Source organism: Calidris pugnax, unplaced genomic scaffold (assembly GCF_001431845.1).
Source record: "Calidris pugnax isolate Ruff unplaced genomic scaffold, ASM143184v1 scaffold44, whole genome shotgun sequence".
In the NCBI taxonomy this organism is placed as follows: Eukaryota; Metazoa; Chordata; class Aves; order Charadriiformes; family Scolopacidae; genus Calidris; species Calidris pugnax.
This window is the reverse complement of record NW_015094506.1, coordinates 8594277-8621882: the sequence shown is the minus strand read 5'-3', so window position 1 is coordinate 8621882 and position 27606 is coordinate 8594277. Positions and strand designations below refer to the sequence as shown.

Genomic DNA, 27606 nt, shown 5'->3' with positions numbered 1-27606 from the left:
CTGTATGAATGCCCAGTCAGGAGGGCAGCAGTGCAAAACTCATTACTCAGTTCTGCACTCATTAACGTTTGAATGACTAAGGTACTGAAACGCAGTACAGAAGGAACATTAATTTTATGGGAGGCAATGAACTCAAATTCAGAATCCAACCTTTTCCTTGCACCACTGTAAAAATATTTAGCATTTACTATATACATATTTTATGTCTTCGAAGTGCTGAAATTTTTTAATGAATTATGAAACCCCCAGGAGAAGTACTTAAAGTTGCATACCCCTGTGCTGAAGAGGAAGGAATGAAGGAGAGGAAAAAGGTTAAGTGAGTATCTGAGGCCAGAAAATAGGCAGTAGGAAGGAGAATTGGGATTAGGCTTCAAACACTTGTAATTTTTAGCTCCCAAAGCATATGCCCTCAAAAAGATGGAAAATAATTCAATCTGTGCGTGCAGTTCCACGATAATAAACACAAATACACTTGGGCACTTAATACCACTGACACAGAGGTTCTGTGACATAGAGAGATTAACGAAGAACATTTTCCTAAGTAATACGGTAAAGAAGAGAAAAAAAATATAGCATCAGCTATTGCCTGATTAGTATCAAACATGTGCTTATCTTATTCTTGCAAAAAAGATAAATGCTTACAAGTAACATCACAACCGGACTCTGCTATCATGATACCATTTTTGTGATCATTATAGAAGTCATAAAAGATTTTCCCGTCTAGTCACCATGGGACACAACTCTGATGGGCAGCAGGGGCAAAGGAAGGGGGAAAGGGAATGGCTTGCTCTGCACAGTTCCTGCCATCTGCTACCCATGATAGTAGCAGTGGCTGGTTCAGGGTGTGAGAGGGAGGGAGGGAGGTGAGGCTCCACATTACCTCTCCACTCATCCATCTCCCGTCCCTTCACAGCAATTGCAGTTCTGACATAGTCTCCTAATTACTTTATGACTGTGTTTTAAAAGAATTAAGGACATTTTCACATCTCTCTCTTTTTTTTTTTTTTTAACTTAACCTGCTTCATTTCAAGAAAACACATTCAAGTAGGAAATAATATTTCTTATTCTTCTTGCTACCTTCCTCTGTGACAGAAGACAACAGGGCATAATTACTTCAGACACCTGTTCTAAAGTCAGTAGCCAATCATGTTATAAAGTGTTTGTACACTTCCATCTGCTTCAAGTCTTTCTAATTACTCATATCTACTGGAAAAGCTGTAGGACAGTATATATACAGGTCTTCAAGGTCATGGGCTGTGTCAGAGACAACTTTGTGTTTCATAAGGTGAACAAATTTATCTAAGGAGAACTTACTCTAGGTTTCATCCCTATAGACATGGAAGATCTGGTTGATAATCCAAAGATAGAAAGCAACTGTACTGAAAATGATCACAAACCAGTAAGATTGATCATGGAAATGATGTACTTCCTAAGGAGAGGAAAGGAGGAAACCAACAGAAAAGAATACCTGGACAGCATACACAGAAGGAACAGGAGCTGAGTGGAAGGCAGGACTGATATATTCAGCACAACTCAATAAACTTCACTGGATGACACTTCAGGAGATGCCAAAGATTTACCTAAACTAGGAGCAATTATCCTTGGAAAGTCATAGAAGATACTGAAAGTACCAAAATAGAGCTAAAAGAATATTTAAGATGGGCAAAAAGGAAGATTTGGAAAGTTATAGCCAGCCTAACTGCAGAGATCAGCAAGTTATTAGAAATGTTGTTTACAAATCCAGTCACCATCTCCTGGTCCTTATGGCTTATGAGACTTTTTGACATTGCTCCTGGTCACCTCAAGTAAACACCTAGGAATCTGTGAATGTATGTATGTATGTATATCTATATCTATATTATTGAGGATAACAAAGAAAAAGCATAATATTGCCTGCCATGTGTTAACCAAGACAGCTTCTATAAGCCAAGAAAAATTCAAGATGTTTATAATGAGGTTGTTCAGTATGAATCATCTCAGATCAAATTTCCTTCCTTTGTTGGAAAACTGGCCGACTAAATCATCATCAGCAGGGACAAGCACAGCAGGACTTGGACACTGACTATGAGACTCCTGATGCGGCGACACTTGATGTGCTCCATACACAAACCAGCTCAAGCCAAATTGCAGGGGTTGCACAAGAAGTTGAAATGCACATTTAGAGAATAACTATTGGTATTTAAGCACAACTGAACCAGAAAATGCTACAGCAATCTGCAATGACCTGCTCCATGCAGTGGCTTGGAGGAGAGCTCAGGCTTTTTGGGGAGGATCCAGGAGTCAAGGACTTTCCAGACGGGGTAAGAACTGAAAATGGACTTGATGAACTACAGAGATCAGTCAGATGAAATTCAGTAAGACAAGAGTATTCCTTGGGAATACAAGATAAAATACGTAAATAAAATAGCAACTAAATTAGGTGATTAATTTAACAGGATGGTGGGGAGAGGACATAAAAAGATCTGGAAGTTTTAGTATACTTCAAATTAAACACAGTGCTCTTGCAAAAGAACAAGCAAATAAATCACAGGATAATTCAGGCTGGAAGGGAGCTCAGGAAGTTTCCATTCCAAGCCCTGCTCAAAGCAGGAGCAGCTGTGAGATGAGACCAGGTTGCTTCATCCAGTCCGGTCTTGAAAACCTCCAAGGACAGAGACTGCACAGCCTCTCTAAGCAACCTGTCCCCTGTCTTGCCTGTCCTCCTAGGCAGGAAGTTTCTCTTTCCGTCCAGTCAGCACCTCTCCTCTTTCAGTTTTTGAACCTAAAGTCACCTTTTTTCCAGCCAGCCTGTCACCTAGCCTCTCCGCAGAGGGCAAGTGCTCTAGCCCCCAACCATCTTGGTGGCCCTTTCCTCAACTCTCCTCTCCTAAATAAAAAAAAAGGAGGCATTTAATAAAAGCAACATATTGTAACATATGGGAAGGAACTTTTGTGCCATAAGCAGCCACCAGCGAGGTCTTATATGGGGCAGCATCCAGTTTTAGCCACTGCACTTCAAGGAGGATGGAGGCATACTGAGGAAATCCAGGAGAGAGTAACAACAAACAGAAATCTAGAAAACACCAGGGCATGGTCCTGGTTAGGTAAACATGGGTCCTCAACTGTCTGTTCACCCCTGAGCTGGTCCAAGAAGTTTGTTGGTGACCGCTGATCTTCTGCTGCCTGCTCCACCTCTCCCCAGCAAGGTTCTCCCTCTCTCACACTTCCATGTCACAGAGCCAGAGCACAAGGAGAAGAGGAGCTGCTGAACATAAGCCTCTGGGCTTAGTCCTCCACCATTTCTCTGTCTGTGTCTCACCAGAGGGCCGAGCCTCAGCAAATTGCTCCCATCCCCTGGTGCTGCGGCCCCAGCAAGGGGCAGAGAGAAGGAAAGGAACAGCAGCAAACCCTACTCCTTCTGATGCCTGTTATCTAACTTGCTAACTATAATTCAGCCTAGCTCCAGAAATGAAGAGAATTCTGGATCAAATCCCAGAAAAATCACTCTTGGCATGGCAAACTATCTTTAAAGGTGCAACAGATGAAGGAAACAAATGAAAATCGGATGAATGGGGCTGTCTGGCCCCTTTTGTAATCGTCACACGAAATGTTTTAGGACCGTGGGAGAGCAGTTGTGCTGCCTCAATAGATGCTACTTCCCCAAATGTTCCCAGAGCTCAGGGGAGAGCTTGTCTTACTGGCAGGAATAATCACAGATTCTCCTTCAAAAACAAGATCTTCAGAGATGGAGAATGAAATTTGAAATCAGTATTTCTTTTAGAGAAGCAGAAATTAGAAATAACACTCCTATTAGAACAAACATATATGTTTTGTATGGGTATATTTATTTTACTTCTCCTGAAAATATTTTGCATGAAGATTTTGAGAAAATCACTGTCCATTTTGGAATGGCTTTCTTGCAGGTAGGAGGTGATGGATGTGAGCAGTGACACCACGCACCAGGTCAGTGCACTCTGTCAGCAGCTCCCAACAAGGTTTCACAAGAAGGTGCATGCCACGGCCAGCACATCCCAGGGAAGGAACATGATTGGTCCAGGACCAGAGGGAGCCCGCAAAGACTGTCCCTTCCAGCCAGTGGCAGGAAGAGAAGGAAAGCCAACCTCCAACATCAGGGTGACAGAATCATAGAACGGTTAGAGTTGGAAGCGATCTTAAAGATTATCTAATTCCAACCCACCTTCCACTAGACCAGGTTGCTTAAAGCCTAATCCAAGCTGGTCTTGAATACTTCCAGGGGTGGGGCTTCCAAAACCTCTTTGGGCAACCTGTTCCAGTGTCTCACCACCCTCACAGTAAAGAATTTCTACCCAATACCTAATCTAAATCTACCTGCTTTCAGTCTAAAAACATTGATGCTCTAGGTCCTGTGCACCTCCACAGCACAGCAGCTTCCTCCATGCAGAGCCATACTTTGCACATTTTCCTCTGATGAGGAAAGACTAATAACACAGTTGTGCTTCTCTCTCACCTCCTTCATGCAATGGAGATCTTCTCTGATAGGCAGTCAGCTTTCATTTGATTTCAATCCCATAACCCAGGAGTTGGGTTCCTGCTGGGGAGGACTGACCGAGGGTCTTCCTAGTGGTTTGCTATGGCCACGGTTGCCCTGCCCGGCTCCTGGAGGTACAGCTTTACAGCCACAGCTCTGGCCCCGGGAGGAGCAGCCAAGCCTCTTCTGATTGATGACACTTCTGCTGGTGCTGCCAGCCACAAGTGCACCCTAGTCTTTTAGCCTCACATAGAGGATAAAAACTTCTGGATAAATACCACCAATAAAGATTATGAGACTCTGGTCCCTGAACATTAGATACAGGTATCCACATTTTAGACAACAACAACAAACCCAACAAAAAAACAGTGGGCTCTTTCAGAAGAGCACCCCAACCTCTAAATACAACAGTACAACTTCTCTCCAGCAGCTCAAAAAGTTAAATTCCAGATATTAAAATTCAGCTTTGACTCTGAAATGTTCAAGTATTCAATAAGAATAGTTTATTTGACGCTAGAAACTACCTATCTTCTCCATTTTTCATACAATCCTCCTCCATTTTTCATACAATCTTTCCAATATAGAGCTTCTAGCTCACAAGACTGAGTGTGAAAAACAGTAAATTAATAAAGAACATCTGTCTCCATCTTGAAAGAACATCTGTCCCCATCTTGGTGTAGTATTTATGGCACTAGTTTGGATCATTAATACAAATATAGAAGCAGCTTCCTTAATTCCATATGCTGAAGCAGCATGTAGGTATGATCCACATCCCACGGCTTTATTTCTAAAATGCTAGCTTCTGTAACACTCTTGGAAAAAAATTGTATCTTTTTATTCAGACAGAAATTACTTAGATTTTTCATAATGTCTTTACCAGTTTACTCATCCATTAAATGCACAATACTGCAGGGATTTACAGATGAAAGTTTGTTGAAATTTACAGTTCAAGATACAGCCCTCCATGGCATTAATATTAAAAAGACAACCATCAGTAACATCTATACTATGCAACAATAATAGATTCAGTTAGCATTTTTCTTTTGATGTTAAAGTGAAGGTCTTCATAGTGCAGTCATCTTTTCATATTAAAAGTAAAATGCACCTGAAAATATGAACCTTAGAGGATTTTGTTGAGACTTTGCATACTTGTCTTTAAAATGGCTGTCTGTTCATCCCCACATCATACACTATTTTAACCTTATGAAAAATGGAAGAAAACTTACAAATAACAACAGAATGAAATAATCTAGACAACCCTATTTTTGTACTTATTGCTTCTTAAATCCACTGGCAAAGAATTCTGATATTTCACCAGTAATGTCAACCATTCATAAAACTGATTCTTCATTGCTTCTTAGATAATCTCATTTTACACACCAATATTCTCCTGGGCATATTTTCCTTCATTCACCGTAAATCTTTAAATCCTTCCAAAGCAGAGAAGGAGACAGGAAAACAAACAGGAAACAAGCAAATAAAAAAGATGTCATACTGTGGTTAAAAGTTAAAAAACTAAAAGCTGGTCCTCTAAAACAAGAGTTCTATATTTGTCTCCTTCAAACTTTCAGTGTCATTTTGCAACATCCCTGTACCTCAATTTTCTCAGCTGTAAAATGGAAAACATAATTTTAAACCACATAGCCCCACAGTGCACAGGAAATATGAATGCATTGGTATCTGTGAAGTATTTGGAAGATATTATTGAGCTGAAGATTTATTTAAGAAAGCAGACCTTTTTTTTCGCAATTTTCCTATAAACTTGCCTTTGCTAATTTTGTCTCTTGTTTTTATTACTTTTCCTCTATTGTAGATAAACGATCTCAGATACCAACTCCATTGAAATTACTATCCCCTGCATACCAATGCTAATCCTTCAATGAATTTTTATATCTCACAGGATGATGTTACAAAGCAGAATCCCAACACTCAGGATATCTTTACTTCAAGCTTACTAAGCAGTCTAAGCAGTCATTACAATAACCTTAAATTTAAGTTACCTTGTGTTTTAGGGGGAAAAAAAAAAAAAAGAAAAAAAAGAGCCCTCAGACCAAGGGATCAAAGAACCCAGAAAGGCTTTCATAAAATAATAAGGCACAGGCTTTTCCAAAAATTCTGTCAACTGATTTTTTTTTTTTTTTTTTGTCATTCCAGTTTGAGTTAATGTGCTGAGCATTTGTTTTTTAATAAAAGCTTTGTAATAAAACTAAAGTCAATTTTTAGGGGAAAAAAAAAAAAAAAGAAAAAAAAGAGCCCTCAGACCAAGGGATCAAAGAACCCAGAAAGGCTTTCATAATTTAGTCTGGGTTCAGCATCTCTAGGAAAGAACTCCTCCTGCCAGCCTTTATGAATAATTTTCCCAACTATGTAATATCTGAAAGGATTCTTCTCTTCCTGCCACCACAGCCCACTGGGATGCTCCCCATATGGGCCATGACTAGGTTTATCCTACCAGATAGCTTAATCTGACTCATTACCCGTTTTTTCTCCCGGAGGCAAATGCAGCATGGAGCTTTCCCGAGAGCCCTAAAGAGACACCTGCCTGCCCACCTCCTCCCACAATGGCAGATCTCTCCCATCTCTGAGTGCTCCACAGGCTCAGCCCTATGGGGAGAGTGTCCCTCATCACTGGGGCAATGCCTGACCCTCCTGCATGACCCACCTTTGCTCCTGCAAGGAGCAGCGTGGGCAGACATCCTCCAGCCACAGGGAAGATGCTTTCAGCCCCTGGTCCCAACTCAGGGCAGGGTGCAGCGCCCTGAGCACAACAGCAGGAGGCTTTAGGGACCACTACGGCTAAAAGTACTGTATGTCACAGGCTGGAGCAATAAATAGCAATAGCCTCAGGGCTGGCAAGTCTAGGATATGCTTGCAGCTACAACCTAAAGCTTCTCTGCTGCCTGAAGAATTATGAATCCTAAAGACCTGACATTTTAATTGGTGTGTTTTAATGAACTTAGCTCTGCTTCCTTTTAACCTCCAAAGCTCTTCCCTGCAAATATGTATTTCTCCCCTTCCCCTGCCCTCCATAATTTCAGGTTTGAATGAAGAGCCCAATCTGTTTAACAGTACTCCTCCTATTGATTTTGGTTCCAAAGTCCTTAGGCTTTGCCTCTATTATTTCACTTCTGTTTTAAAGGTTTAGGCAATCTTGAAAGCAATCTCAGCTATTTTAAACTACGTTAATTTGATCATATTAATCTACAGTTTGCAGGCTCAGAATTCAACATGCACAGTTAAAGATGACTCAGACTACTCAGTCCTTCCTGGATTTTTTTCCCCCGTATTTTTGGAAAAAAAAATAATCTCTCAGTCTTCTATATTACCTTTTTGGCAGTTGTGAATTATCCAACCAGACGTCAAAGACTTTCGAAGTTGGACAACCAACTGGAGAGTTGGATGACCACATCTATTCCAGTGGGGAACCTAAATTAGTTAGACTCATTGTTTATATTAGGAATTTTCCCTTGTAGGTCACAAACAGTCTGCTGGGGAACTGTGAATGAAGGTACATGCTGGCCTTGAGACAAAACCACCCACATTAAGTAAATTTAAATCAGTGCTTCCTCCAGGAAACAAAGTGTTGTATTACTTACAAGCAGATTTGATTATGGTTTAGAGAATTGTTTAAACCCATTTAGCAGATCAAAAGAAAACAGATTTAAACTTATGTGCTCATTGTTTTAACAAACATTGTTTGATATCTGATGCAAAGATCAACATGCTTGACGACTCCCATGTAAAAGTTTAGTGAAAACACGGGCCATAGTAACCATCAGACCTTACCATTTTCTCAAAATATCTTCAGATTTTAGATTTAAATTGAAGCTAAAAATAGTCTTATCCTAGTATTTCTGAAACAAAATCAAGTTCATGAAAGCAATACCATGAATAAGCTCTCAATACCATACCAGCCTGTCTTTTCAAGGCCATAAAAATACCCATTAATGTCATCCTCAAAAACACATCATCAAAACCTTTTCAAAGAATCACACCATCAAAGATGATTATGCACATCTGTCTACTATAGCATCCAGTAAACATGCAGATTCATACAGCAGCATGCAAACAGCCTAGCAAAGAAAGGGTTAAGACAAAGAATCTCCTCAAAGCAATTCCAACAATTGCTCTAGATTATTCTGTTTGTGAGAAGTATTCTAGCTGGCAAGCAGGACTGGTATCATCTCAGAAGTTGTTGTTGATCTGACAAAAGCCAAAGGAACCTGCAAACTGCAAGGAGGAAGTTGCTGGATAAAAAATGTGAAAAAAACCAAACATAGAGCAGAAGGCTTATGTTAAGAATCAGTTGGATCTCCTTTATTTTCAGAAACAATTATTTTACCTTTAATTTCAAAGGGGCTTTGGGGGAAAAGATTGAAGGAAATATAGTTCACTTTAGCAAAGCGCATATTGCACAAAATAAATTTTAAAATCTATTTTTGGGCTAGAACGGTGGAAGAAATCCCTGATTAGCCTCTTAATGGGGTGAGTCCAATTTAGTGAGAATAATCACCAGAGGGAGTCATTGACTTTCCCATTAAAGTCAAAGGGAATTTTACATATATCAGGAGTGCAGAATTCGGGGGCAGAGTGAGAAGGACTCCAAACAGATTGGAGTTCAGGGACTAACACAAAACAGTTTCACAGATTTCATCTCAATCCGTTTTCCCCTTTGGAGTCCCAAAGGATGACTGCGATATTTCACGGTGAAAGTTAAACAGAAGGCATTGAAGTCATTCATTCAGTGGGTGCCCACTCCCACCATAAAAAAAAAAATAAATAAAATCCCAGCACTTAATAGGTTTTAAAGTGGTTTAGAGTGATGTAAGTAGAAACTGCTCAGTTCTCTCTTTGGATACACAATGTATCACAGTCCTTCTGGAAAAGCAATTTTTACCAGCCTAAAGAAAATCTGCAGGTGCCATCTCTGAGAGTGTGTCATACCTCTTGGGAATATCAGGACTTCAGACAGGAAAAGAAAAGAGTGAAATGGAGAGAGGCAGAATTGCTAACATTTTTTTTTGTCTTTTTTTTTTTTTCAATGTTAACGACCAAAAGAGAAAGTGGGAATAAGGATTTGCGAACCAAGTGATAAACTAAGTAGGTGAACCAGTCTACTCAGCCATGAGAAAGTGGGCATTTCATGCTCAGACACCTAAATTTCATGACCATCAAAGAAATATTTTCACATTAGGAACTGGGCTTTTTTGTACCGGACTTTAGCTCAACCCTGTTCTTGCCACAAAAGCCCAGCAGACCGTGGTTTGAAAACAAGCTCATTCACCAGGCAACTCTCCCCTTAATTCTGCGCAATAAGATTATACAGCAGAAAATTAGGAGATTAAAAAAAGGCAAGGAAACAGCCCCACCCAACCAAACGCAATTTCACTTCCCTAGAAATGTCCTCTGCACAAATGGAATTCAATTTATTTCTGTGTTCCCAGGTAACAGCAGCACCTTGTTTTGCTTGTTTATTTAATTACTCCTCCTTGTTCATGCAATTAGCTGAGAGACTGCAGCCTTTTGTTCATTATGTTAACCATAACACAGTTGTTTGCATAGCTGTTTCCATTTTGAGGCTGAATTTTGGATAGAGGCTCTATTTTGGGCGGTGGCAGGCAGAGAATCACTGGGAGGGCTCTCACAGGGCAGCATGCAGCAACCTGCTCCTTCGTAGAGAGAGTCACTCCAGGAACCGCAGTGGCAAATCAAAGCTCCATTGCCAACACGTGCTGCAAAGCACCTCATGCTTAAGACCTGGCTGTCTTTCATCATATATACCATCAAAAAAACCACCAAAAAAAAGCTGAGTTCATCCCAAGGCATTTTTGCCAAGGGGATGTCAAAGCTTAATTTTGCTGCCCTTTAGAATGGTATGAGGCATCACTCCGGTCAACGCATGCTTGATTTAAAATTACCATATTGTGGTTGGGTGAAGAAATTTAGAGGTAGAGACTTCTTTCATGAACAGTTCGATTTACCATCCAGTCGAATCTAGTGCTGCTGTGATGCTCAAACGACTTGCTGCACAGTTCGATCTTTTTTTAAACACTCAAGATATATTCCCCCAGATCAAAGTTTAGCAGAACGCTGACCCTCTCCATTAATAAATTCAGCAATCACCACCTCCCAAGGCCTCCAAGTTTCTGGCAGTAAACTGATGTCAGCTTATTTTTATCTAGGTTGCTCAAATTGAGGAATCTGCACCTTCTTACAGAAACAAGAGGCAGAGGCAGTGCCGGGGGAGCCTGCATGCTCTGGTGTGCAGGAGGCATCTTCATCTCAGCCTCCAGGCACCTGAACAGCCCCAAAACTCTACCTCTGGAGAAACTGCACACCAACTTACACTATTTGAAATATAGAGAACTGCAACAGACAGCTTGGAAAAATTGTCGTTCTGTAGTTTACTATTCAGCCTTCATGTATGACTCCCAGTTACCATTAGGATTAGTTCTGTAACCAATTGCAGCAAGGCACGGCCTTTCAATAGCATCGTTTTAACCCTACCTGTGCCATCTGCCTCTCCAGCTTTGACCGGGGAATATCATCAAAATAGTTTTCATTTCGTCTTCTCCGTGCATCGCCCTGCATGATAATGTGGGGAACGTCGAGGGAGCCACCAGTAGTGAAAGTGCTTTGGCTAAGTGATGGAGACAACTGAGGAGGAGTGTGGTTACCACTGGGTTCCTGGACAGGGAGGAGAAAAATACAGCATAATAAGAACAGCATATTGCTGACTTCAAATCACACATTTAAAAGTGTATTTGAATTATTCATACTTAAAAATTAAAAAGCAATTCCTGAAGTAGAGGTTACTGTGGATGAACTTTTGAGATTTGCTACCTAAGGTGCAGAGCCCATGTGGAAGGAAAAACAATTCACTATTTACGTGAACTAGTGGCAAATTCCCTCTCCAAAACCTCCTTGTGTAATATATACTCCCTTCTAGGACTGCTAGGGAGATAAAACAGTGAGTTCTTGCCAAGGCCCAAATAAAGCCATGATTTAGGACTAGCTATTTGTAAGATGAAATACATTCTCACCACTTCTGAGCAGCCACTCTGAGCAGTGAAAGTGATTTGAAAGTGATGTGAACTCTAGCAACATCTCTTGCTGGAAAAAAGAAATGCACGAACATTTACAAAATATAGACACTTTGTTTGCAATTTGTATAGGTCTTGCAGAACATCCGTTTAAGTGGAAGTATTGGATGTCAGAAACAAGCTAAATAACAATTCCTAGAATGCATGAAAGGATCACAGTACAAATATTTTACCAGCCTCTTCTTGTAATCTGTGCTGAACTGTGACCTTGTATCAGCCAGTGTGCAAATACCACCCTGAATTTATACATGAACACTATCTAATTAACAGCTAAACATGTCCTCCTGATCATACATTTTACCTGGCTCAGCCACCACATCGCTCACAGACAGCCATCCTGTATATATTTGGAAATACCTATCTATTCTCATGCACATCACATCACTTCTTCAAACACCAATTGCAAACATTGGTGCCCAGCTCCACCACTCAGCACTCTCTTGGAGATTGCAATCAGTGGGAGCAGAGCTAGAGTGCAGTGCCCAGCCAGTCTGCACATGTGCCACCCCAGGATGGACTGTGAAACACTGCCATAGCAACTGGGGAAACCTGTTCCTCTCTCATGATGTAGGTTACTGGGCTCAATTTATCTGACACAAGAGATTTCTGCGATAGTAAGCTCTTTGGAGGCAGAACGTACCCAGGAGCGTGTTTGCACAGTGCAGACCTTGTCTAACTTATCTATTGCTGTAATACTGTATCTCACGGAAATCACAGAATCATCTGAGTTGGGAGGGATGTCTAGAGATCATCTAGTCTAACTCCCCTGCTAGAGCAGGATTGCCTAGAGCACATTACTCAGGACTGCATCCAGGCGGGTCTCAAAAATCTCCAGAGAAGGGGACTCCACAACCTCCCTGGGCAGCCTGTTCCAGGGCTCTGTCACCCTCACCATAAAGTTTTTCCTCATATTTGAATGGAACTTCCCAAGTTCCAGCTTGTACTCGTTGCCCCTCGTCCTGTCACTGGGAACCACTGAAAGAGTCCAGCTCCATCATCCTTCAACCCACCCTTTAGATGTTTACAAGCATTAATAAGGTCTCCCCTCAGCCTTTTCAATACTGAACAACAAGAAGGGACCTGAAGATATTAGAGGAAGGAAAGACCTGCTCCAGTGTGCATGGAGGGTAAAAAACCCTGCCTTTTTATTTAAAGAAAGAATTAAAGTGGGTATGTAATGCATAATTACATTGAAGCAAACGTGATTCTGAAAAGCATCAAGGTACTTTACTCCATGCTGTTAAGAAACAAAATACTTTGTAAGAAATCAGAGCGTTGTAATCTCTTCCAAATGGAAACTTGCAATTCTCTGTATGCATTCAAGTGATAGTAACATCTGACTTCAATATTTGAAGTGTAAGAGTTTATGTGACGTTATTCCTTGCAATCACAGTGATGGATTAGTATTTTTCATGTTGGTTGACTAAAAATATATAGCTGTTTAGCAACTTCTAATTAACTGGATTTTTTTCATTTGCTTTTTAATTCTCTAGCTTTCCTAGTATCTGAGATGAGCACTTGACATTTCCCAGGGCAAAGAAGGGAGTGTTTTCCTCTTAGGAATAGTCTTTTTCCCTCCTTCACAAAAATCCACCTACATTTGGCCCACTTAAAAAGCTTCTGAAAAGCTAAAGCATGCACATGCTCAGAAGATTTGGTGAGGCATCATCTCTGAAATCTACCCTCCATGGGCCCAACCCTAGATGGTGCAGAGGAATCTGCCCTGAAAATAACTTGAGTACAGGGGCACTTTCTAATGACTGCTACTTGCTGCTCCAGGCAGGTAGGTAACCTCTCTCTGCTCCGAATCACAATTCACCCCCTGTTCAGTAGACTGATAGGGCCATCAGCACATCGAGGTGACAGATGACCACACATCGGACATACAGATTCCAGCTCTCATCGAGTTTTTCATATTTTATCAAACTGCATATAAAGAGGAAATTCACTCAGAAATCTCTATCAGAAGATTGCTGGCAAGGAAATACAGACAAGAATTACGAAGTCAAGAAATAAAAGAATTACGGTGCTTCTGCATTATGGAACAGGGTTTAATCGCATGATTTTATGCTATTTTGTCAAAGTTGTCCTTCACAGCACAGATGGATCCTCTACTGTGCAGCATGTTGTCATATACTCAGCACTGTGTTATCATTAGTTATCTGCAGTCAGTATTTTATTCTCACCTCATTTCGTGGCCCCAAATCCCTCCCCTTACATTTATTCAAATCCCGCTCTGAAGATAGGATGACTAATATTGTCATTTTCATGATGCTCCTAAGTGCTTTACAAACGTCAGTCAATTTATTTTCACCACACCCTTTGACTTCTGGCATTTTCTAATCACCACTTTGATGAGTAGGACCCGAGACACGAAGACAAAGGTTAAAAAACATCAGTCACTTTGGATGCCCAATTAAAATATCTATTGCCTGATTTTCCAAGTGCTTGTATTCAAAACTCCACTTTTACTGATCTAATTTGCAGCAGTGTGTGCTCAGCACTTGTATAAATCAGACTCCAGACTCCAGTCTGTAGAATGTTGGTAACATATAATCAGTGACTGTTTATGAGGCAATTACCTAAATAATTTACCAAGCATTATCCTGCTTTGTGGCAAAAGCAGGTGTAATTCTATATTTTCATAGCTACAGCTATTCCTTAAATCCAGAGTCTCTCTCCCATTCTTCCTTCATTCCTCTCTCTCACTCCATACCCACTTTCCCACCTCCTTAACAAATCTGCAGACCAGGCACAGATGCCCGTGCAGGTGCTGTTATGTACTCAGTACCACGTTGTTGTTAGTCACACAGTTCATATCACGTTACCACCCTGCTGTGAATGTATGGATACATGCCCTGCAGGGGTGCCTCTTCATATATATTTCACTATCAAACTCTGCTTCATCCCCACCTCTCAGTCTTGCTGGTCACATAATGCTGCAACCACACAGGTCAGGGCTGGAAGGTAGCTTAAGAGATCCTTCCCCAGGCTGCTGAGGTGCACCTCATGCCCCAAGGATGTTTGTCAAACCAGTTCCTAAATCCAGGAATCCTCTCTAGTGAATTCATTCTTGTCTTAAAACTATCATTACTGTTGTAACACCTCTTCATCAAATTTTCAGTCTAAATAGTTATTCCTTCGGTTTAAATTCCGCCTTCCAGTGGGGAGAGGATGGGGTTCTATGAATAACATGGGAACTGGTCCTGAAATTAAAGACTATAATGCACTTAAGAAAGGAAAGGCAGACTGCACAGGTAACTAGAGATCCAGCATTTTCTAGCTTTCAAGTATATGACTTTGAAATGAAAATAGCTTTGCCTTAGTACACAGTTATTGTGGCAATAATATATTTTGTGGATATTTTTATGTTTGCTGCTTTTCCTCAATATTTAACCATTTTTGAAATATTTTAAAAGCTAATAAAGAGACAGATGAAAAAGATGCTAGCCATGTTTAGGTTGACCTTGAGATCTTAGAGGCAGACTCTTTACACCATCTTTTCTAAATATATAAATTAATCGTCTAGTAACCACAGATTTAAAATCAATTTTTTAAATTTTTAATATTTAAATCAATTTTCAAGCTAAAGATTATAGCAAACTACAGACTAAATACTATGTCCTCATTTTGTGTGAAATGGCATAGTAGGATTTGACGGGAAAGAAAACCTTAACCCAAGCTCATGTCCTCCTCTTTAGGATTTTCTGTGAAGACTCCAATACCATGAGGTGATGAATGACATTTTGCACTTGCCCACATCAGCAGCTCTAGCTATGGAGCAATAGACTACCTTTTATCATTGTGACTACAGATGGAGGACATCCAGTTTTCTCTTTGCTATTAACTGAGAATAGACAGTACTAACCAATAACATGGGCTGTGGCAACTTTCCCACCTGCTGAAGAGGAACTAATTCCCCAGTCCAGAGCACTGAAAGTATTGAGCAAGAATGTGCAACTTTCAAAAGATTTCTCTTTCCTGGGAGTGTTTTAACACCTGACATGCATCAGGAATCATCCACATAATACATAAAAAAAAAAATACAAGAGAAATATTCACACATTTGTGCAATGTTATAGGCTTGTGAGACTTTTCTCAACATGGCATTAGGAATAGGTTGAATTGGGGCTGGGGGGATCTAAAATGTCTCTATGTGGCATCTGAGAATAAGCAGGGTGAAAACAGGCTGGTCACAGAAATTGTAAGCGTATGTTAAAATAAGTCCTAATTCTGTCTTTCTCTATTTCTTTTTACACCAGGAAATGCAACTGGGGAGCATGGGTACCCTCTGACATTTGGAAATTTAGTCCCAAATGAGATTTGAGTGAGAAATGCAGCCCCATGAAAATAATCAGATCCAATCAAATGCAAAAGGTGTGACCTAAAATATCAAAATAGGAAGTGTTGATATCAACTCCCTTGGAGAGAACACAGTAGGAAAGGGTCATCAGACCACAACTCGATAAGGGTAACAGACAGCAAGGAAGCAAAGGCATCGGATTGGTGGTTTAAGGAGAGGAGATTAAATCTGGCCAAGTGTGGAAAAACACCAGGGACATTGCAACAAGGTTTCTAAAAGCAGGAATACAAATGAAAATTAAAAACATGAGGTAACTTTTGGTATGCAGGAATATCCTACTGGCATTTGTATATCAACAATTTCAATAGGGTCTCCTTAAAGAAAGCATAAAGACTATCTCTGAAAAGTAAGTAAAAGCATCTTGAAAAGATGAAAAGAAAATGGTAACTCTCCTTCTGCAGTATCGATCGGCTGGGCTGGGATTCCTGTGGGCAAATGTAGACGTGCAGTTTGTACACACTCGCTCCTGAGCCAGCTTCTTGAGCAAAGAAGATAAGCTGGTACTTCTAAGACACTACTTATCTCATCCTAAGGTAGATGTCTGAAACAGGTCAGATGAATCACCCTGTAAAAATGTCAATTTATCTCCGCTGGCTCTATGGAGAGAAGCGACTGAGCAGGTCAGCCTAAGACATCTACACTGTAAATTTCTGAAGTGAAGTACCAAGTGGCCCTTGTTTTCACGTGAATGTTATTAAATGCTTGCTGACTTTTTGAGAAATGCGAACAAATTTTCATGGGGACTCACCCTGAGGGTTATTGACCGAGGTGGTTTCTGAGGAGGATCTTCGTGAAGCCTGTCTCCCAAAGATGCCAGAATGCGCTTCCGGTGGCCAATCAAGCTAATTTTTAAGACCTGAAATAATAACAAAAATACCTCTTTAAAAAGAACCACATCACAATCATTAAATGAAAATCAATTCAGAGCGAAGCCATATTCTCTTTAAATCTTTTAACAAGTTAGTCCACTATACAGGCTACGCAGACAAAGAGCAGCGCAAGGCAAACAACAAGCAGGGAAAATGAGAGGTGAGATCACAGGAAAAACCCTGTAAAATGAGGGAAGAAGCCAAAGCAGGTACATGTGTGGAAAACCAAAAAAAAAACGGGCTCAAAGATGAGTAAGGAGGAAAGCAAAATGAAACAGGAAGAGAAAGCAGGGGAGCAGGAGGGAAACCAATGGAAGGAGAGGAAGAGACTGGAGAAGGAAACGTAGAGGTGCGGGCAGTGAGTGATGAGGGTTAAAGGGATTCACTGGGAATGGGAGGGATGAGAAAGAGAGTGAGGAACAGCCAGCAAATGCTTAGAGAAGGCAAGAAGGGAGAAAAGGAACCGCACAATGAATAAATGTTATCACTCTTAAATTTATTCACCATGCCTTTCACAGGCAGTCTTCGAATGACAGGTACAGTTTGCATTATCGTGTAGAATCACCCTTGCATAAGAAACCCAGGACAGACAAACTTTGTCCTGGAGGTCTATTATCAGATGCAATGAAAAAAAAATCTCTGTTGCACATAAACATGACCATCAGTGGAAAGGTTTAAATACCTTGTGCTTGTCCACACTCCAAGAATGCTGCCAAAAAGGTGTTCCAAACCTACTACAACTACTTCCCACTTGTACCTCTCTGTGTCCCTGTCACATACAAAACCACCACTGCTCTCAGGAAAACAGAGAGGGCAAAAGCAGCAAGTTGGAAACTTAAGCATCAGTGGAAATAAACCAACCTACGTTTCAATGCTATTCTTTAGCGGCTACAAAGGTTTCAAAGTGTAAAGCAGCCCTAATTGTAGAAGGAAGTCTCTGCTCTGCAAAGAGCAATGTCCTCATGTAACTCTTCCAGATTGTATACATGGTTTCATACACCAGAGCTGCCTCCATTCCCTTTCAGTAGACAGTACTTCCCACTATATTTAGGATTGCCATGTTTCAACACCCTTCAGTCGAGAGGAATTTCTCACTCAACCTAGAAAAAGTAATAGTCCCCAAAAAAACCTGAAAATGAGTGAACAACTACCTGAGTTTAAGCAGCACCACTAAGGGCTACCATCCACGAGAACAAACAAAACCCAAACCCCAGCAACTCCCCTATGACACCTCTTAGATCCAGTATATCAGGAACACACCATCATTATTCCAGTGGGTGAATTCCCACCTATCCATGGGCATGTGAATTCTTCCACATGTCTTCTGTTGGATGTCTCTGTGCTATCCGCTATAGTTGAACCTCAAGAACACCTCGTTTGGCCACATCTGCAAAGCGATGGGCTAGGACATGAAACAGATTGAGACCTTTTTCTGAGAGGCAGCTTACAGATCCCGCAGCTCAACAGCAGGCCCAAGCTGCAAAGTCCCACAAGCCTGCTATGTGCTCTCCTGTTAGTCTAAATCTGGAGAAGAATGCAAGAAGCTGAGATAGCACAGCACACACAAAAATGCCGGAGGCATGCAGGAAACTTAGTTAAGTATTCAGTTTACATTGAATGTTAAACAGAAGAGTGCACAGCTTATCTCCATATTTAACTATATGAAACACGTGAATGAACCACGGCTGCTTTAAGCATTACTCAGGTAACCCACTTCAGTGCACTTGCTTCTTTCATAATGCTTTCCCATCATCAAGAGAGTTTACTCAGAGATTTTTAAGTCAAGCTACAGTTCTTGGGTTGTTTGGAGGTCCTCCGAGCTCTACTGCCTCATTAGCTGTATCAAACCACACAAAGCAATTCTCTTTGACTTCACAGAGCTGTTGAACAACAGGAGAGAAAGGGACATGAGTCTTGAGGGACTTTGCACATAAGAAATCAGTAGACGGGTCTAAATGGTTATATTATTGCAAAAACTGTGCTTAATTTGAAAGCGTTACAGATCTTTAAACACCAGAAGCGCTGCTAAGCTTATTCCAGGTTTTGTTTTTCCATTAAAATGGTGATCACCCCAATTCTGAAGAGGTAGGAATTTAAAGATGTGACCTACAGAAACATATGGTCCTCAGCCAACAGGCAGCTGTAGCCCAGTCTCATCTGGGCATACACTCTGTTAACTGAAGACGGCTGTATTCTTCTGGAAATGGACTCCCTAGTAATTTTCTTACTTGGAAAACCTGTTACTCAACTTATAAATATAAAATACTGCATTCTGAAACATTTCTATATAATTTATGAGAGTTTTAACAAGTGCCCTGAAACTCTGAAAACTTGTTCTGAAACTTGTTCTGTGATGGATTATCCTTTACAGTATTTATCAAAAACTTCAAATATCACAAATATAGGTCAACAGTGTGCAATGGTAAAGTTGCCTAAAGCAGTATCTTAGAAATATCTTAATGTTGTGTATCAGATAACTGCTAAAAGTCTTGCATTTATTTAGCCCACAAGTTCGTTCCCCATGAATATTTTCTATATAGCAGGTAACAGTGAACACAGTAACACTGAGCTACAGGGATAGTCAATAAAATGAACTGAAGTGCTGTGCAGTGAAACATTTTGTCAAATGGGTTGTAGCCTATATAATATACAACAGTGAAATGAGTTTTGCAATGTAGCTGCAGGAATTAGCTACAACATGCCACAAAACCATTCAGAGTAGCTTAAGGCCCTCCACAGCCCATTATCCCATTACTGGCGCACAAAAAAACCAAAACCAAACAACCACCACCAGCAACAAAAAACAACCTTTTTGTGACATGCCTCTTTCCACGCTGACAGTAGCATACATGGGAAAAAATAATGCAACGTGCTACGCCATCTCATAGATTTGCTTATATTTGATTCTTTAATACAATCAAAGGATAACAGAACAAGTGATTTGTCCAAAGCAATGATATATGCACACAAATTTAATCCTATTTTTACCTCCATATTCTCCGGTGATTAGCACACAAAATGAAATTCCACTAGAAGATGTAAGAAATCCACAAACATAACCAATGCAACACTTTGCATTTAGATTTCTGACTTAGTTGACAGATGTTTTAAAAAACAAACACATGTAGCCCAGTAACTCCCCGATGACTATATGTGCAGATGCTCGAGTTAACAAGTTATTCCATCTAAAACTGAGCATTATTTCTGCAACATTCTTCTGCTTGAAGAATCTTTTATTCTGACTGAATAATATGATCCAGTAGTGTATTTTTATAGTTATTCTACATTTTTTAAAATCAGTATAATAAAGATTACTGAAATTGAAAACATCAATCTCCTTTCTTTTGGAATAATTTGAAAAGTTACCATATGGGATAAAATTAGTACCACAATGGCACAAATGATCTGGACTAAACATATAGCAGCAATTGAACACAAGGAACTAGCTACAAAGTGGAAAATTAGAGAGTGATGAGAATAGCAGTAGTGATTCTCTAGTGGCAGCATCAGACACTTCAGAATTTAAGAAGAAAAAAAGGTAAATACAAGGCAACAAGGTGTGATCTTCCTACTTCTGCAAGTTAACAGCCCAAAATGCTAGCTAAATTCAACATTATTAATCATTTTACTGTTGGTCATATTGGAATAAACTCCAGGCTATCCTGGAATCATGGCTGAACAATACATTTACTATTACTACTTTCCTGCCACAATGCTGCCTCCCAGGACTGATCCTAAAACATGGCAGTGCCCAGAATACCTAGGAAGCAAACCCAGACCAACCAGTACAGCTCACCAGTACAGCTCATGACTTGTTTAACTGAAAATTTGAGAACGGATGACATACACTTGCTAAATTCTCAGCATGGACAACTGTTCAAAATTTTACAGATCCTATCCAAAGAACTGCTCTCAGTGATTAACAGTTAAAACAACAAAACAAAATCAAGAAACCCAAATGACCAAAAAAAAAAAAGGTGAAAAAAATCCATACCCCACATACTGACCAAGATTACATGGTGTAATAACTGACATATTTTGAAAGATAAATATGCCTGACTCAGCTGTGTATTGAATGCCCAGTGGCTTACCAATACCAATCACAGCCAAATTCAGTCCAAACCATATCAAACTTCTGTTGAATTTTTCACACAGGGATATTCTATGCTCCTTCTCATCCTGACTGCAACTGCTGATTCCTTCCAAACCTAAATTATCACAAACGCTTGAGATTTTTAACAGCACATGGATTTTCCTGTAGAGCCCTGACCGCCCAGAAAAGCACAGGCACGAGAAAACAGAGAGGCTCCAAAGCAGCTGGAGATCCGAGACTTGCTACAACTCAGCTAGAAGCAAGACTTCTCTGGCTCCCACAGTCGCAATGGAAGCCATCATTTGTTATGCCTATGAAGAGGCTTGCAAGAGACTTATGATTTCATACCATAATGGTACAAAGTATGTGCCATTATGACCCTGAATTAATTACCCAACTGGAAACAGATGTCAGTTGTCTTGGTGACAGAATTCACAAAGACAGATGGCTGCCTAGTAAGTCCCATTTCTATATGTTATCATGAAGAACTGACGTTTGTTTTTGTGTTGGTTTTTTTTTTTTTTTTTAACACCCCTTCAAATACATAATTTAGTTGCAGATATCCAGCTGAATGGTACTGATAAGTCAGAGGCCAAAGGTCTTTCCCAAGTCAAGGTAATTTTGAATCCTGGGTTGTCACATTCCTCTAAGCTGCACTGCTACAGATGAGCTTGCTGCCAGAGCAGCGGTGGTACACCACTGTTCAGCCATTGCCACCTCAGCTCACATTCAGGCACATGAGAATTTGTTATTTTTTGCAGAAGTTCTGAGGGCAGCCTGTGGTATGACCCAGGCCACTGGAATTTTTGTTCTGACTTGACCAGAGAAGCCATTTTTGCCATTAAACTGTTTTCCAGCTTCTCATTAGTTTAAGAAGTGGCTGACTGAAAATATCAGGTGCTAGTACTTTTGGCTCCACTAAAGATTAAAAAAAAAAAAAAAAAAAAAAAGAAATTAAAAGCGGGAATTAGAAGCCCGAGGGAGTTGTTTTTTTTTTTAAAAAAGGACATTGGATGCTTTTATTAAAGGATCCTTTTTAAATATGTTTTAATAAAAAAAAAAAAAAAAAAAAAAAAGGAATTGTAATTTTGTGCTGGTAATCTATAACACTTAAATATTAAAGTGGGAAATTATTAATTTAATTTTTCATTAATAAAATTCAGGAAAATACAATGGAACAAGACCCGGCCAATACTGAGATCCTGATGATGTATCTCAGGCTATGTGATCAACTGCTTTCAAAAACAATTTTTTAATAAAACAGAAGTTAAATCCATGGCCTTTAAAAAAATAAATCACAGTTTAATGATTTTGCAAGCCTCAGATGTAATCGCAAATATTACACATGTGCGTTTTTACTACATGAGGCTCAAAACTCCATAAATCAGAAATCCTAAATCATACAAATATACATACAAACAATCCTAAGTCATCCTAATATACATACAAACACTAAGATCATTACAATAATGATTACTTATTCTGCAAGGCAAGGCTGAAAATAATATTATTTATGTGAAAAATAGCAATCACTAAGCAGATCTGTACATAAAGTAAAAATGTTCCTTCTGTTTTCACATGCAGTAAGTGGAAAAAATATTGGACAGTTCGAAAGGTGGAATACATTCCCAAACTGAGTCCTAGAGGATAGACTTCTTTGACTGTTCCCTCCACTAGTGACTTGCATTTCCACCTGTTTTTGAGCTAATGACAGGTCCGGTCACTGGTTCAGATCCCATTTGGAAAATAGGTGGTAACAGAGACCAGGAGTATTATTCCTGGTCAACCTTCCTGAGGTTTTCAACATTAATCATATAGCACTACAAGATAGCAATTGCGATACCAATATGTTAATCCCACAATATTGTGCAGGATTACTTACATAGCAGATAAATTATAATTAAAGTTACTGGTACTACAACACATTTCATAATTAGCTAATCATTTATTTATCTATTTTTAATACGCAATTATCAGCAAAGCACATTAATCTGTACACAAGCATGAAATACAGCTAATGTAATGAGAAATAAGAGCTAAAATACAAATCTCCATAGAAAATTTTAACAGCTTTAAAATTGATCCTTTTACTGATCTTGATTCAGTTTTGTCATGGACTTAATTCCAAGCAAAAGGGGAAAAAAACCCCAACAACATTCAAGCCCTTTCAAAGAATGGGCTATTTTTCTACTAAATAAATAGCTTTTTTTTAAAGTCTTCTAATAACACACAGTAATGAATGCGTTCATATCAAAAGAAGCAAACAGCCCGTCATTGCCTGTAGTAAAAATGCAGCTTACTCTAGCTCAGTTATAATCAATGCAGTCATTAAAAGGTAAGCTCTGTAATATGAGAACAATATCCATTAATTATACACATATTAATATATTAGAATTGAAAATTGTTTATTTCTATATCATGCATATGATAAAAATGGCAATAAAAATAATGAAAAACCTAAGATGGTGTTAAGTATCTCCTTCTAATACCAGATTTTAATGGAGGGCTTTCTATGCATATTTTTTTTTTTAAAGCATCAACATCTTTTAGATACATGACAACTGCAGAAAGAATGTCTTCAACGCACAGAAAAGAAAGCCAAATATTGGACAGGAGAATCTGAACCACGGATCAGAACAAATGCTGTTAAGATACGTTATTCAAAACCCGTTCAGTTTCCTAGTTTATTTGCAAGTTACCAGCTGTATGCACAAAGACCTAATTATTATTGCATTAAAGTATTTTCAGTTTAGTAAAATTATTTTTCTGTATTGTAAAACACTCACATCAAAAGCACGGGCTCCACCTTCGAGTATCTAGTTCATGCCAAATTGATGCACAGAGGCTTGTGTTCAGGCTGTGCTTTGGAGCACAGAACACCACACACAGCAATCCAAAATACACTTATCCCCTACAGTATTAAATATCCCACACTTACAAACTTGATCATGCATTACTGTCCTCCTGCTAGCATTAATACCTTTCCACTTTTTTTAAGGAAAGAGCTATAAAAGAATTGTAAAGATAAACATGAGAAAAGTGTTTGTGGTCTTTGACACAAGAGCCATCACCAGCAATGTCAATACTCGACTATTATGAACTGATGGCACAATACAAAGGACACAACCCACCCCAATTCACTGTCAAAGTACAGGTGAATTGTTCTCTCAGGCTTGTGAAAACTGCATGGAATTCATACATAGAATCATTATGGTTGGAAGAACCCTTTGAGATCATCACGTCCAACCGTTAACCGAGCAGTGCCAAATCCACCACCAAACCATGTCCCTCAGCACTACATCTACATGTCTTTTAAATACCTCCAGGGATAGCGATTCATGCACTTCCCTGGGGCAGCCTGTTCCAATGCTTGAAAACGCTTGAAATGCATGCTTAGAAGAAAGAAGATCTGCAGAAGAAAATACCAGGGTTTGGTCCATAAGGAGAGGTGCTGGGCAGCAGAGCAGGAGCAGCTGCAGCAGAGTGACCTCCCAGGGATATCACTTCAGGGATCCCATCCACCTTAAAAACTGACCCGGGAGGTGGGCAGGGAACAAATCTCTGTACACCCAGCTCCTCATCTGCTTCCTTACTTGACCACAGAAGAGCTAACATTGGCACAAGTAAACAGGCAGGAAAGTCCAACCAAGGATGGGGAAAAAAGGAAGGGGTGGAAATCTCATTTTCAGCAACTGCTTGTGCTTACAGTGGTGAAAGGCAAACATGAGATGCGTCCATCACTACAAAATTGCAGCTTCTTTCACAGTGGACCACCCAAAAGAAGAGGGTAGCTGGCACAGTCAGTAAAGAACCCTAAAGTCAATGTTTTAAGAGAAACAATGGTTTATGAGCCTGCGTGTTTTAATATTCAGCAGTTACTAAATTTAGTTTCCTAGTTTGTCTGTCAGGTGTCTACCATTTTCTCCCTGAGGACTGGGACAAATCTGTCAGAGGAAGGGTAGCCATTTCATGAAAAATGTTTTCCTTCTTATAGCCATTTCTGTCCTACCAGTAATCAGCGTGGATTCACCCTACTGCAGAGTGGCTGTGTAGACTCAGCCATACAACCTTCTTTGACAGTATTTGGCACACTGGATTAAGTAAAACACATTTTGTGATGTGCTAGTATAGGCGTCGACTCTATTTTGGGTACCATGTGTTATGCTGTCCAGGGATGTCACCTCTATCAAGATCTTCATTACTTTGCAGGAAAGATGCACCTACTTATACAATGTGATATAAAGAGGGTCCTCAGTTATCACTCTACCTGCTCTGCAAAAACAGCCAGCTGACCAATTTCATCACTTTTCTTTCAGCAAGGACACTCCCCAAAAGAATAAACTTTGAATGACCAATAACCTGAGCATAGGTTATGGCATGACATAAACTTTAGCATAAAAATAAATAAAGAAATCCTCCATCAACTTATTTTCCCAGTTGTCTTATACTATCCTGGTTTGCAATCTTTGCTCATTAAACAACTATTTAATTAAAGTCATTAAAACAATTACTACAGGTTCTGGAAGAAAATCACGGCTTGATAAATAAATGATAAATAAATTGAAAAATAAATAATACCAGCCCCTCTCCCCAGGCTTCACACTCCCCTGCACCTTCAGCAGTCTCGCCCTTTAACACCAAATGGAAGAAGCTACTACGTATGTAGAAGCTACCAATTCATCTCAGCTGCAGCTACAGTAATCTACCTTTTCCTTTCAGGTAGTTTTAACTGATTAGCATAGATAAAATAAATTAAGAACAATTTAATCTACTCTACATATGGTTTGGATTGTGATGTTGCTTGTCAGATTCTGAACCCCAAATCTTGTCCATTTTCCACCTCCGTGGTATGGCTTCAAAAAAACCTATTAGTTCTCCCTTACATCCTTGCATCGTTTATACCCTTTATGCTATCACAACTGTAGCAACATTACTAGTATCTTAAAAAAAGGCAATGGCCACCATGGCAGAGCAGAATCACACATCATAGGCAGACCCAGCGTCACGCTGTACTTTGACTCTTAATCTGTGAGGAGGAAGCACCGTGGGTGGGAGAGAACAGGCTCTATGAGCACAGCAGGATGGCTGGATTAACTCTGCCAGGGGCAGCAAAGGGACAGTGAAAGCATGTCTCAAAATATCTTTTTCTTTCATGCCTTGAGGTAAGAGCAGGAAGGAACACCATCAAAAATTGGGGTTACAAAAGGATACAAATAAAGTGGCGAAAATATTCATCCATCAATAGCTCAAGTAAGTTCTTCCCTTGTGGCTCTGAGCAACATGGCAAATTTCAACATAAAAGATTATTGTCTGCATAACTTGAGATAAATCGAAACCACAAGGATGCTCAGATCATACACATCTTCTTATGCAGATTCCTTCATTAAACATTCAACATTAGTCTGGCTTAAGGAAGAAACATTTTTGTACATAACCGAATTAGAACAAAGCAAGTGGGCAAGCTGTACTGAAGAGCTCTCCAAACAGGAGGCTAGTTTTGTACCACAGTTAAAAAAAGATAAACTGAACTTCAGATAAACAGTGAAAACCAACAAAGCTTTGGTCATCTCAAAGTTGTTGTCCTTCAAGTTATTTTATAAATTAAAAAGATTATAGATGTGCGTATCTTTTTGAATTCCACAATTCGGGCAGATACATTATTAACGAAGTATTCTGGCAAAACCCACCACTGAATGGGTTATCATGGGAAAGGCTTTCTTGCTATAAATTCTATTTGAATTTTCTCAGCAAGAAGTGCTGCACAGGATTCCTAGTACAGGGTAGTGTAGTATGTTTTCTTCACCTCTGCTCTTTCTCTCTTTTTTCTTCATCCTTATCAAAAGTTCCTGAAAAAGGAAAGTTAGCTTCAAGGGACTGTCAAAAGGAGGATAAACCTAATCTCCACGGCTCAGGCTTTGCTTTCTTTACCTTGGACCCATCCAACCCATGCAATAAAGTCAAAAAAAGGAAAGACAGTGACAAGGAGTTCATTCTCCACTCTTCCTATCAGTAGTAGTAACACCAGCAGTCCTGGTTTTGCAGAGAGTGTTACAAGAGGGGATTTTTGGACCTGCACGAAACCAATATGCCTTAGCAGAGCTGGGCATGCAGCTAATGGCAGGACAATGGTCCCACACTGCAAGATGTCAGAGGCCCTGTGTAACATCTATAATGATTCCCAAAGCACTCTTAATGTTGCCAAGCATCTCCCCAATGTCTAGTCACGCCTTTTTATAATTCTAAATATTGTAATTTAGCAAATCTCCTTGATCCAACAATTAACCATTCTGATTCTTGAATTATATTTTGGTTAATATTTAACCTAAATTGTCTCTTTAGCTCTTGGTCTGTCCTCGCTGATTTATGAAAATAATTCATTATTATCTCCTTTATAACATCGCCTTACATGTTGGCAGAATGTTACATTGACCCTCAGTGTTATTCTCCCTGGAAGGAACATGTTCATTACACCAGGTATCCGGCTACAAGTTTTCCAATTGAGATATAACTGTGATTTCTAGTGAACAACATGAGCAGAAAAAACCCGACAATCCCTCTTCCCGTCATTGAAAACAAACCAGAAAAAAGAACGAACAGTTTTCCTTTCTCTTGCAAGCAATTTATCCTAACATGCAAGCAATTTTGCAAAACTCTTCTACCAAGAATAACTCTCACTCTGAAATTTGTTT

General features: G+C 39.7%; 1 protein-coding gene across 5 annotated transcripts in view; it reads right to left on the bottom strand.

Annotated features, from left to right (window-relative positions):
- The window catches only part of ANKS1B (ankyrin repeat and sterile alpha motif domain containing 1B), a 455905-nt gene that overhangs the window by 38486 nt on the left and 389813 nt on the right, over positions 1–27606 (bottom strand). For all 5 annotated transcript variants that reach the window (XM_014963686.1, XM_014963681.1, XM_014963682.1 and 2 more), the window contains 2 exons: positions 16704–16811; positions 10997–11176 (listed from right to left, as the gene is read on the bottom strand). In XM_014963686.1, coding sequence (XP_014819172.1) covers positions 10997–11176; positions 16704–16811 — 288 coding nt within the window. The remainder of the gene's footprint in view (positions 1–10996; positions 11177–16703; positions 16812–27606) is intronic.